General features: G+C 42.7%; 1 protein-coding gene across 1 annotated transcript in view; it reads left to right on the top strand.

The window, feature by feature from the left end:
* The window catches only part of LRRK2 (leucine rich repeat kinase 2), a 2,398,611-nt gene that overhangs the window by 2,257,435 nt on the left and 127,181 nt on the right, over nucleotides 1-13,995 (top strand). Inside the window, exon 47 of the mRNA XM_069629211.1 lies at nucleotides 7,137-7,321. Coding sequence (XP_069485312.1) covers nucleotides 7,137-7,321 — 185 coding nt within the window. The remainder of the gene's footprint in view (nucleotides 1-7,136; nucleotides 7,322-13,995) is intronic.

The following is a 13,995-nucleotide window of genomic DNA, read 5'->3' as shown; positions in this document are numbered from 1 at the left end:
ATCCCTACAAGTTGGAAAACAGCAATTATTATTCCAATTTTCAAAAAAGGCGACAGAGCTGACCCCAAAAACTATAGGCCAATTGCCCTACTGGATGTCTTGGGAAAAAAATTTGCCATGCAATTGCAGCAACAACTCCTAAAGTGGATCCAAGGATCCAAGATTGCGGACAATCTGGTTTTGTCAAAGGAGTGGGATGTGGTCTAAATTTATTCATACTTAACATACTTAAAATAGATTCAATAAAAAGAAACCGAAAAATCTATCTCGCATTTGTGGACCTGTCACAAGCTTTTGACAGTATAGATAGACAATTACTTTGGAAAAAAATGTCCGATTGGAAGTGCCCAACCAGCCTATTATTGGCAATTAAAGCCTTGTATACGGACACCGAGATAAAAATAAGGATGGACAAAAGTGGAACTCTATCGGATCCTATAAAAACTTTTCGCAGTGTAAAGCAAGGCTGTCTCCTCGCCTCGATTGTTTTCAATCTGTTCATATCGGACTTGGGTGATGCATATGAAAATGCAAACATCTACCCTGCAAAAATAAACAGACAAGCAATTAATTGGATACTGTATGTAGATGATCTAGTTTTGCTAGACCTCACACCAATAGGTCTCCAACGAAAACTATGCATTCTAGATAAATACATACAACAAAATGGGTTGAATGCGAATACTCAAAAATCAGAAATTCTAATCTTACAAGACATGCAGAAAAACAAAGATCCTATTGGAAAAAAAAAGTTTTTGTGGAAACTTGGTGAAGGGAAGATTGATTTAACAAAACAATGTACTTGGGCATGTTGCTGAGCTCGAGCATAAACGATACCCCATGGGTTGATAAAGTCAAAAGCAAATGCAAACAATTAACAGCACAAGCCTGCATTGTAAACAAGAAATATGGTGAACACTCCATGTTCCCTGTATTGACCTTTTATAAAACAAAGGTCATACCGGCTTTAATTCATGGTGCCTTCGGTTGCCCGGCACTGGTGTGGGCATCGTTGGAGCATTCTTTTTGGTCCAAAGTGCTGCGCTTACCACTGGGTGTGCCCACAGACTCTATAAGATATGAACTCAGTCTGCTATCCATTAACGGAAGAATATCTTGGAACACACTCAATGAATTCCGCAAAGTAACTGCCAATAATCCGCAACCACAATATAATATTCTAAAAGGTGTGACCAACGGACCAAGTGACTCCGTTCTATCGCTGTGGGCAAGACGCTGTGAAAAGATACTAACAGATATAGGAGCAGACATGTCTCTACTTCAAGAAAATCCTAATAAAGTCAAGTCAATGCTGTGGAATCAGGATTGGATAGACACCGGTGATTCATGCAAAAAGCATAGAATCATGCAACTGATTCCAGTTGAAGAAAAAAAATTAAACGTGGTTCAGCCATACCTGCAAAAGTTTCCAGGAAAAAAACAAAGAGCAACATTCATGAAATACCGATTAAATCAATTCCCTACTCGGGAAAACCAAAGCATACGAGAAGCTGGAGGTCTAAGTTCTTTGACATGCAGACTCTGTGGAAATGACACAGAAACATTGAAACATCTTACATTATTGTGTCCCAACTTGCATCAAGAACGTGCAAATCATTTGGGAAGATTCATAATGGAAAATGCATCATTGACTATGGAAGAATGGTGGAGATACTCTTTTCAGGACGCTGATCATCGATTAACAATTGCCCTAACGTTTTTCTTGGAATTAGAAAAAAAACTAAGAAATGCAGAAGATAATTAATAACCTTAGGATTTATGACTCTATAGTACTCTGGTTTTATTTTGAAGCATAAGGATTTTTCTCTTCTCATTGTTTTTTTCTAATCTGAATTTTTAATTGCATTTCGGAAACTTTTTCACGTTTAATTCGGAAACGTGACAGTTAGAATGATGCACCGAAGAAGTTCTTCCATTTTCTTGATGCTTTGATGTTTTGATGTAAATGTGTTGTGATGGAATTGTTCTCAATCACTTTTTAAAGGTTTGTAACAAACCAATAAAAAAAATTAAAAATAAAAATAAACCAGCAGAGAGCTGCAGTAGGGCTCTGCCCAGTGCCTATCAGAAGAAAGATACCTATTGAAGTACCAATGACCAGACAACCATGGACAGTAAAGTATCCATTGAGAAAACCCTAACAGCAAATGAGACGAAATGAAGATTAAGTACTGTCCAGAAAGAAACCAAAAAGGCCTTAATGGAAGATGAATGGTGATGTCACAAGGACTCGGACGGACTTGCAGATAGAAGTATGACGACGCAAGGATGACACAAAGAGACGAAATGCCATGAATAAAGATATCGTGAAACTAGAAGAAGAGAACGTTTTTGAAAAAGAAAGGAGCTTAAACTGTAAGCAGGATGAAGATATTCAACCAGCTAACGCCTGTACATATCCTAAAGCTAAGAAAACAGTGCGGCTTGCTATGTAAGTAGAAGAATAGAGCGGCACGTGCCATTGTACACGATCTACCTCAAAATAAAGCACATTATATAATATACAGGTTACTATAGGCCAAACGCAAGAAGATGCATATTCTAGCAACACGAGGAAAGAAGGCTGAATCGAAACTCGGCAGAGGCAGCTTGTGCCACGGAAGCCAAGGTCATATCAATAGAAGCTATGAACCGTAGCTACTTTTAATTGAAACTAAGAACAGAATATCCTGCCTCTGAAGGATTGAGATAAGAAGGCAAAGGCAGGTGGCGGGTGAAACGAAAATGAAATACACAAATTGAGAGAAACGAGGCAAATTCACGGTGTGGTAGCACGTGACCAGCTGAGCGAGAAGAGGCATTGGTTCACACCTATGCTTGGCATCCGCCCATACATAGATATCAGAACTTTTCGAGACAAGAAGATGCAGTTTTGAGGCTAGCCACAGTGAACTAATTGACACATAGCCCATAAAGTAATGATTGATTGAAGAAAGGCAGGGTGAATTGGCGGCCACCCTGCACCTGGCTGACCGCTCTGTGTGCTGCTAAGCAAAGTGTAAATTTATGCATGGGGTTGATGCCAACCCAATCAAAATGGACCAAATCATCTAGGGTGCTATAGGTAGTAGAACCAATGGGACGTTGTACTTTTAGTGACGTCTATAGTAGTCTTTTTTGAAGGAAGGGCTTAGTTGCCCACCTGATAGTGTTTACCCAATCCCCTCACTCAGTTACCATATACAGATATAGCACCTATATTAAAGTTACCTTTTCCTAACCAATAGAATTGTATATTAACTTTTGAGTGTTATACGTCAGATTATGATGCGTTTTAAGTATAAAAGTTATGTTTTGTATTAAGTTCTTTGGACTTGAAGTGAGACGGACTATCGCATCACTGCTGATTGCCATGACTCCCCGTTTTTTGTACTTGTCATTAAACTGACTCCCTTTGCCAAACCATTGAGTTGGCCTTATTGATTGGTGTTGGAGTAATAGATCTGCACCCCCATCCATCTCAAGGTGCAGCTATCTCTTCTTAAAGTACTTCGGAGCAAACCCTGACTCTGTGGGCCGGCCGGGGGTCTCCCCAGTACAATGGTATTGCCCTCAATGTTGAAGGATTTGGAGAAAGGGTCCAGCTTACTGAGTGCAGTTTGGCAACCCACCAGGAGAATCTCTGTCTTATCGTCTTTAAGACCGAGGAGGTCGGCGGGACATCCAGTCCTGGATGGTATGGTAGACTGAATGTAGATTCATGGTATCAGTCTTATAGTTTTCTTTGAGGTGGAGAAGAATCTGTGTCATCCGCATAGTTGGTGTAGGATATTCATTTGTCATCAAGCAGGTCCAAAAAGGGTTTGTGAAGAGTTGGGGAGACACATGACCCTTGTGGGATGCTGAATGTAACCGGTTCCGGGAGGGGCTGTGGCAATCGTAGAAAACCCTCTCATAGATCTTTCTGAGAGGAAGGAAGTAATCCAAGAGACAGCAGCTGGAGAGAAATGCGCTGTGGACGCAAGGTGCCGGCAGAGGATTTGGTAGTCCACCATGTCGAAGGCAGCCAACAGGTCAAGCAGGAGGAGCAGGTCTAGATTGCCGGCATCTTTGATCTCATCCGGTTGGTTCTTGAGATCAAGGAAGGCAGAGTGCGTGCCATGACCCGGTCGGAAGCCGGATTGGTGCAGGACAAAGAGGTTGTTGTCTTCAAGGTAGAGCTGGGTCTGTATATATGCTGCACGGTTCAGGATTTTGAGAAGGAAGGGTACAGTAGTGATGGGGTGGTAGTTGGTCGCGATGGCAGGGTCCAGGGTAGGTTTCTTTAAGAGGGGGAGAACCCAGGCATCCTTAAGGCTGGTGGGTACACTACAAGATTAGGAGGCATTGATAAGGGGGGGGGGGGGTAATGAAGGGAGACCGTGGTGTAACTCAGTCCTTAATCACCACCGCTGGACAGATATCACCTTAACATCTGGAAGGTTTAAGGCCTTAGATGATTTCAAGGACTTAATTTTCAGAGACCGGTTTGAACTCAAAAAGATGTGGGTTGTGTAGGCAGAGATGGAGCACAGGGGAGTTGGTAGTGGCTGCGACACTACTTAAGGAGTCTTTTTTTAATGATCTTTTTTGGGGGTGTTTCAGTTTTGAGTAGTAGGGTATTATGAATGGAGGTGCAAAGCATCCTAGCAGTGGAGTATACCATGAAAGTTGCAAAGCTACAAGAAATGCTAAAAGAGGAATAGTGTTTGCTAGACAAAAGACAAAAGAGATGTGTGTTAAAGAAAAACTGTTGCAGAACGTGTTACCTAACATGAACATTGTGGATCCAGGAGAGACACACAAGGAACTGTTCGTAAAAAGAGACATTGCCATCCATTTAAAATGCAGGGAAAGGGAACCACCCTCTGGGTCCAAGGTCTTTCATCTTGGAGAACATTTTATTGTACTCTTCACTTGTGAACACTTGTTTGCCAATATCAGGTTGAGGACATTTCCTTGCACCCTTTATTTTTTGTTTGTTGTGTGCGGTTCAGGATAGGATGTTTTGGACACAAGGATGGCTTTTCAGGTATTGACATCCTGACACAGACAGATCCTTAGTTTTTGGTTTATAAGCAGTTAAACTCTTCTTTAGCATAGGGGCAGAGAGGCATTTTTCCCTAACCATTTTAATTTAAATAAAAGTCTTTAACCAAAAACATGACAACTTTGTGTCTGGCTTTCATTTCTGACCCCTCAAATAGTGGTCTCCTCAAGTGGACATCTTTGCTTCCATTGTGAATAGGAAGTATGAAATGTTCTGCTCCAGAAAGTTTCCCCAGCAGGAGCTCGCACTGATGGTCGGGTGGTACTTCGCTCTTCTCTGTGTGTTCCTGTCTATTCCTGTCATTGTAATATTTATCAGGAGTCAATGGCTGTTCGGGTCCAGATTGATTCTGCTTGCTCTAAACTGTGCCTAGAGGCTGTGGTACCCAGAGCTTTTGGACGTGTCCATCTGCGCTCGCTAGCACGTTTTGTTTGTTTGTTTTATTTATTTATATTGCGCACCAGACCCAAGGGTATTGGGGCGCAAAGGCATAAAGAGGGATGTTAAGCTTATGTTACATAGTACACAGGAGAACTTTCAGCTATGGTTACAGTGTTGAATGCATGAGCAACAAACACAACAAACGTTTCTGCAAGGGTGGGTCTGCTTTCCCACTTGGGGGATGGGAGGGGTACGGTTCACCATCAGAGCCTCAGCAACCTGAACCTAAATGCTTGGATGCTAAGGCTTGGATATATACTGAGTGGGACCTGTCAGATGATGTCCTTGATGTACTACTTTCTGTCGGCGGCCAGCCACCAAGTCCATTTATGCCTGTGGGAGGGGTAAATTGGGTTTGATGTTGGGGGAGAGGTCTGGGCCCTTTCATCTGTCCTACTTCATCTCACCTACATTTCCTGCTTTCCTTGGCCTGGACTTCCCTGCAGCTTGACAATGTGAAGGGGAACTGAACAACATTTTGGCCTTTAAAAGTTCCCCCGAACAAGGTTCTTTTACAATGCCCATTGATAGGCAATGTTTGTGGTTTGTGCAATCAGTTTCCCCTACACCGATTAGTTGTTCCTGCACGGGGCATGAATTTAGTGTTAACTTTACTTATGGGATATCTGTTTGAGCCTCTGCATTATTGTTCATTAAGATTGCTCACGCTTAAGGTGATTTTGCTGATGGCCATTACTTCCGCGTGAAGAGAGAGAGAGCTCCAGCTGTTTTCTGAAAAACCTGCATATGTACATTGGGTTTTCTAAGGAGAAAGGAACTATGAGTGAAGCTGAGCATCCTCCACATCTCACAATGCTATGATCTGACTGGGAAGGATGTGCCTGACGGTCTCAGGGCGAATTCAGCATCCTGGCTGCCACCTCTGATTTGCAGAGGGGGGTGCCCCTGTCTTGGACATATTTCAAGCGGCTATGTGGGCTTTGTTGCACATGTTTGCCAAGCATTACTGCATGGATTACCCGTTAGGCCAGGATGATCACTTTGGCCAAGATGTCCTCCATGGTTTTCTGGTGTAGGTGTTGTGTTCTCGCTTTCTTACCTTGTCCAGATGTATGTACTACTATGGGAGTCTATCAGAGATGAGGAATACGGGGGAGGGAGGAATCCATTTGAAGAGCACATTACTTGCCTCTTGGTAATGTTCCTTCTGATGAACATTCCTCCACCTCTTCACAGGTAGCTTCTGCACATCTCTGTTCAGTGGTCGCTCAATTGCTGAGTGCTGGCTGATGAGTCAGAACTGATGTTAAGGGGCTTTATGGTTCCATGTGCACAGACCGCAACGTCAACTCTAGTGTGAGAAACGCAATGGTGTTGTGCAGAGCGGACAAGGAGTCAAGCTTTGCTTCTTGGTGAGGAAAAACTATATTCCAAAGACAGCTGGTGCACGATAGAATGTCAAAGATGAGGAATTTATGGGAGCAATACCATCAGAAAGAACATTAGAGAGGTAAGTAATTTCTTCTATGCTATCAATATTTATTGACATTGAAAGAACATTTGTGGCTGCTTTGATGAGCTTTTGCAGGTGGCACTTGTTTTTAAGTTGATCATAAACCTATAAGCTGTCTAGTACTGAAAATATGTCAAGTGGCTGGCTAACTAACTATTCCTTTTCTTATAGTGTAAAGATGCAGCACCTCTAAATATGTTAACTTTAGGCGATGTGAGCACCCCAGTAGTGGGTTTGTGTGAGTCAACTTACTCGTCTGACAAAAACACCATATGGGGAGGATGTGGGACAATGATCATATCTTTATCCTATGATTTTCTGTTTCACAAACGCATCGATACCCAGACTAATCCACTGTAAGTAATTTAATTTTAATATTTAATATCACTCTTTGCATTTAATTTCTGCCACTATTTTTAAAAGTCGAAATTAGCTGTGCGCGTGCCTTTTCATATGTACGCCTCTTTGCATTGCATTTGTGCCACTATTTCTGAAAGTCAATTTCCTTTTAGGACTGCATGTTGCCTTTTGTGACTACTAGGCCACCTAGTGAGTTTAGCTAGAACTGTGCAGTGCAGCCACTCTTTATTCATTCCTCTACTAACCTATGCAACCCCTATGGCTCTCACCATCTCACCCATCTTCTCCAATTGCTACACGATCACCTAAACCCCCTCTCTCACGAAGTCCAGAAGGAAAAAGCACAAAAGACATTCTGAGTCCAAACCCTGGCCTTCCCATCGCAGACGCCTATGACAGTGCTTCTTCCAGAGAGATCTTTACTGATATCTTCTTCTCTGTCCACTCACCAGATCTATGGACCCCCTCATCTCTACTCTTTCTGCTTCCAAATCCACTCCCATTAACAGCAGTACCAAGTGGGAAGTTCACTTGGCTGGCTTCTCATCTTCACGTTGCTTCGTTAATGTCTACAACATAGGCACTATCTTGGTCCAGGGTCCTCAACCCACCCTCCTTCTCTTTGACCGGATCCTGCCGTCTCTAATTAACATCCTTTCTTCTCCTGCCTCTCCCACCACTACTACTCTCTCTACCCTTCCCCCTCCTACTGGTGTACTACGCCCGTACCCCACCTCAGAAAACTCTCAAAGGCAGAGACCTATTTCATTTGGTGACTCTTAATCCCTCCTCAGCCAACAAACACTCCACTGACATCTGCCTCATTCTTGAAGACATTGACCTTGACATTCTGGCTCTTAACGAGACATGGTTCAATGCCTGCTTTTGGCTCACTCCTCCCTGATGGCTTCAAGAACATTAACAAGCATCGACCTCACCGTGCTGGCGGTGGGGTTGCCTTAATCTTCCCTTAGTGGGTTCCATCTCCATCTTACCCACCCAGCTCTACTCTTCCTTTGAGAGCCTGGTATGCAAGTGGTCATCTTGCCCACCTCCACCCTGACCATTGCTACAATTTACCAGCCTCCAGGCTCTACCACCCTGTTCCTCTCTGAATGGGCTGATTTCTGTTCTTCCTTACTTTCATCCACCTCCAATCTCCTCCTCTTGAGGGATTTCAACATCCAATTGAACTCCCCTGTTACAGCATCTACTCTTTTCATTGACCTCTGCACCTCTCGATCCCTCTCCATTCTCCCTTCTGGTCCAACCCACTCGGCTGGACACACCCTGGACGCCCTCATTCACTCTGACCTCTCTCTCCTCCTCACTAGTCGCCCCTCTCTCTTGTTCAGACCATTATTCCTCTGATCCTACCTGGGTCCCTTTGGCCCTCTAACCGCACCCCCAATAGCCCTGCCAACCTCATTCGCTAACAACCGCCCGAAGAAACGAGTGTCAACTGCTGCCTTCGCCTTCACCTTCATCACACCTTGCCCCCCTACCTCAGACTCTACCGCTGACTCTGCACCCTCCACTTGTCCATCACCAATACTCTAAACATTCTTGCCCCAGTCATGAGGATCCCCCTGAAACCTGCCTCTAAGCGTAACACCTGGTACGACTCCAAAGTAGCCCTGAAACATAAGTGCAGAGCGGCCGAATGGAAGTGGCAAATCTGAGGCTCATCCTCTGACAAACGGGCCTGCTGCCTGCCCCAAAGGCAATACAGACTCCATCTGCACCAAGAAAAGAGCCCACACACAGGCACGGATTTCCAGTGCATCCAACAACATGGCTGAACTTGTCAAGATCTGCAGGGTACTAGCCAACCCTTCCGCAGTATTCTCCTCCCATTTACAGGCTCTCTGTAATGCACTGGCCACTCACTTCTACACCAAAACTCAGGATGTCCTGAACACTCTTACTACTCACCCTCCAAACCCTTCCGACACCCCCTTGCCTCCCTTGGCCCCTCCTGCTCCTCCTTACTCCCTCGCCTCCTCCTCCTCCCCTTTCACACCTGAAGAGGTTACCAGAGTTGTCCACTCCATGAAGGTCTCTTCTAAACAGGTTTGCCCATGTTCATCCAGAACCATCAAGGACAACATTGGCTCTCTTGCACCCGCACTTGCAGATTTCTGTAATCATTCTTATGCCACTGGATCTTTCCCCTCCTCCCTGAAGCACTCCCTTCTGTGCCCCTCCTGAAAAAACCTTCAGCAGACCCTACCTGTCCAGCCAACTACCGCCCTATTTCCATCACCCCCTTCCTGTGGAAAATGCTGGAGAAGCTGGCCTTGCCCCAACTCAACTTGCACACTGAACTTGTTGGTGGTCTCCATGACCATCAATCTGGATTCCGAACATCCAGAGGCACGGAAACTGCTCTTCTGAGCACCTGTGAAGAACTGCTTGCATCCCTTGATTCCAACTCCCCAGCTGTCCTCATCCTACTTGATCTCTCCTCTGCCTTTGACATGGTCAACCATTCCATCCTCATGAAAAGGCTCCACAATACCCTTGGTATCTCGGATCGGGAACAGGACTGGCTGACATCCTTCCTAACTGACTGCTCGTCCCAAGTCATCCTGGGCACCTTCTCCTCTCCTACTTCTCCACATGTGCTGTCCCCCAGGGTTCTGTCCTATCCCCTTGGTTCTTCAACATCTACCCTGCTCAGCTGGCATGCCTCATCTCCTCCTTTTCCCCCAATTTCCAGTGTTCTGCAGACGACGCACAAACTTCCTGCTGATCTGCTTGCACCTCCCATCATCCCTGACTGCCTATCTGACCTCCAGCGATCTCTGCCTCAATTCCTCTAAAAATGAGATCCTTCCCATCAGGACCCCTGCTCCCTCCTTCTTCCATTCACTCTGGCATTCCTCCTTGGGCTCTCCGCCTGCTCCTTCTTCTGAAGCCAGAAACCTTGGAGTCCTTCAGCTCCTCTCTCGCCTTCCCCCCTCATTCTCAGTACATTGCCAAGAAGTCCTACTTTCAGCTTTTCCTTCTCAAAGGAATTCTCTCCTTTCTCACTTTCCCCCAGAGGCTCAATGTTACCCAAGCCCTGGTTCTCTCTAGGCTTGACTATTACAATAGGCTCCTCCAGAATCTACATTCTTCCACTCTGCGACCCCTCAAACTAATCGAGAATAGGGCAGCAAGACTTATCCTTGGCCGTAAGCCCAGGGACTGCATCTCTCACTGATAACATCACATATGTGGCCCACTTATTTTTGATCACTGAAATATCTAGGCCTGTTGTTTTGGACACTGAGAGTCAGAATATAAAAATTCAAAAAGTGCTGTATATCTCGAAGCTAACCTTTCCGTATGTTCTTAAAGTACTTACCTTTCGGTTTGGTCTATGTTCATGGTGCACATACATAGGGCAATAGGCAGGCCTGAAACACATAATTTATTTGTGTACATGAAAATAAACTTTAATGCTATTAATGTTTTCTGATGATGCCGTTTCATTCTTCCTTACTTTAGTTGCCCTGTATGTGACTCTGATTTGAATGCATTGTGGGTCTTCATATGTATACATTGTACTAGCACACGCGTGTAGTAAATCTTGAATTGTTAGCTAGTTATTACTTCTTTAACATTATAAAATCCCCCCTGACATCATGTTACCAACATTATAAACACAACCCCTTGTAGGGACTTTACATCAAAAATAATTTCAGATGTGATGTCATCAGTGACATTTGTGATGTCATCTTTCATGTTATGGGTGTTAGTCTTAGCAGTGCACGGTGGTGACGCGAGTTATGGTCGCTTAGCTTACCATAACTGTCGAATTTCATTTTTTTTTGGCGGTTTTACCTGTAACCATAAAGTCTCTGTAACGTTTTTCCATAGTTTTGACTAGTGCAACTTAACCATAACGTCCCTTTAACAATGTTTTTGTCGGTTTAATTTATATATATATATCAGTAAAAACACTTTGTTAAAGGACGTTATGGTTAAGTTGCGCTACTAAAAACCTATGAAATTCAGTAAAAAAACGTTAAAGGGACGTTATGGTCAAAGTAAAATCGAAAAACCCTTCGAATTTGGTAGTTATGGTAAGCTAAGGAACCATAATTCGCGCCACCTCCGTGCATTGCTAAGACTAACACCCAGGACATCAAAGATGACATCACAAATGCAATTGATGACATCACTGATGACATCACATGTGCATGTACTTTTCATGAAAAGTCTGTACAAGGGATTCTTATTATAATGTTGACAAATAATGTCAAGGATCATTGGAATAGATGTCATGAACTATGTAGTGCATTAAGCAATGCATTGATATAAAAAGCATTCTATTATGAATTTCTTTACAGTATAATAATCTACTCATGTATAAACCTAAGCCTTGTGTGCAGCATACATGATGGAGGTGCAATATTCATTATCTTCCCATGTTGAATAGTGAAATGATAAATGCTTTCTTATTAGAGTTTTGTGTACTGTGCAACATGTAATAAGTAGCTAATGAAACCCACTTCCTATATAATTTAATTATTACATACAAAACACAAAGACACAACGCATACAAATATGAATATATACAGGGAAAGTGAAGTACGCAAAAAAGCAGCAGTAGAACCAGAGATTGTTCATAACCTACCTGATTAGCTTTATACACAGAAATGATTGTTCTGCTTCAAACCTACTACTTCCCTATGAATAATCACATGATGTGACTGCACCCTAAAGAAAGTAATGCAAATACAAATATGAGCATATCCAGAGAAAGTGCAGTAATAAAAAAACAGCAGAACAATAAAAGTGTTGATAACCTTACTGATTGTCTTCATACACAGAAAGCATTGGTATCTTTCAAGTGTGTATTCTCCCTATGTACATGTTTCATATGCTGTGAGTGAACCCCAAATGAATTACTGTAAGAACATATTTGAAGTATTAGTCTACAAATATAGTACCTTTTGATTTCTTTGTTCCTAAGTATTACTGGCTAGGATATATCACTAAAGGAATAAAGAGGGAGCCAGACATTGTGATGTCATCTTTGATGTCCTAGGTGTTAGTCTTAGCAATGCACGGTGGTGGCGCGAGTTATGGTTGCTTAGCTTACCATAACTAGCGAATTTCAGGGGGTTTTCAGTTTTACTTTGAACCATAACATCCCTTTAACAACTTTTTTTTACTGAATTTCATAGGTTTTTAATAGCGCAACTTAACCATAACCTCCCTTTATCAAAGTTTTTTTTACTGAATATACATATTCACAGTGTGAATTTGATACATGTTTACTAGGATTCCCTTACTTTATATACATATAAATATACTTAACCCCCCTGCTAGTGATTTGATGTCCGTGTGCATATGCCCGTGGATGTACGCGGTCAACATCAACACGACCCAAAAACTCAGGGGGTATCTTAAATTGTTCTAGCATGCCATATAAACACTGAACAAGTTCAAAAAGCAGCACATAAACACATTATATGTAATAATAAATAAGAAGTGGAACCTATATATGTAACACATCAACCGTCCATTTAAATAGCATATGTACTAAAATGGAATATACCAAAACAAAACAGACATGCCACCAACATAATTACCTCACAGAAACTGCACAGCAAGAAGCAACAGCAGACCTACACACACTAACAACAAAAGTTACCAGAAACTAGTAAGTAAACTTCATTTTTGTTATATATTTCTAAACTTTCTGTATTAGGTACACTAAAAGTAATATATTTTTTTTACACAGAAATGTCCAGTGCTTTGGAATGTCTTGAAGAAAATTTCCAACGTGAGGAAATGACTGAAGACAGTGATACTAATGGTAGACACTTCTCGATATAAACAAATTAATAATCATTACTTTGTGTACTTAACCTTTTTAAACAGACCTTACAAACATTGAAAATAATATAGCAAAAGAGACATTACAAAATACTCTGCAGCGCATGGAACAAAAAATGGATGTGCTTATGGAAAATTTCAATCTTCAAAAAATGTTGTGGAGGACCACATAAAAGAAAACATTAGATATCATTGTCCCACATGCTCCTGTTCCCCCTCTCCATGTCCCAGTCAACTATCCTCAAACCTTCACCATCAAGAAAAATGTTATGATGAGACTTCCATCCCTTCATCCCCTCCCATCCATCCTCTCCAAACCTCTAATTCCTCTGTATTTGTGTCAGTTTCTGCTTCCCTCTCTCTTTCATAAATTTTATATCTGTATATGATAAAAAAAATATTGTGTGTTTTAATTCAGTCCTTTGTGTCTTATTCTTTTTAAAAAAAGGCAGTTAGGGTGCCCGCGGACAGCGCGTGTGTCCGGGATGTCCGCAATTAACTAAAATGGGGGTGTCCTAAGGACATTATGCCTGTCCGTACTGTCCGCAAGCAAGATGGAACTGTTCTTAGAACACACTCGGTGTCCGGAATGTCTGCAATTAACCAAAATGGAGGTGTCCTAAGGACACTATACCTGTCCCTACTGTCTGTAGAACATCTACGCACATGCTCACCACACCCATAAGTCGTATGAACATCACGCCTGTCCATAACTGTCCGTCTTACGTGTGTCGCACTTTTAATTAGTTTGAGGACCCGAACACTGTCCGTAGAACACCTGCGTGCATGCACACGACCGTTCCTATGCATTTGGTGTCCTGCGGACACCCGTCCC

This window comes from Ambystoma mexicanum, chromosome 12 (assembly GCF_040938575.1).
Source record: "Ambystoma mexicanum isolate Mex_15411 chromosome 12, UKY_AmexF1_1, whole genome shotgun sequence".
NCBI lineage: Eukaryota > Metazoa > Chordata > Amphibia > Caudata > Ambystomatidae > Ambystoma > Ambystoma mexicanum.
This window is presented reverse-complemented; position numbering and strand designations above follow the sequence as displayed.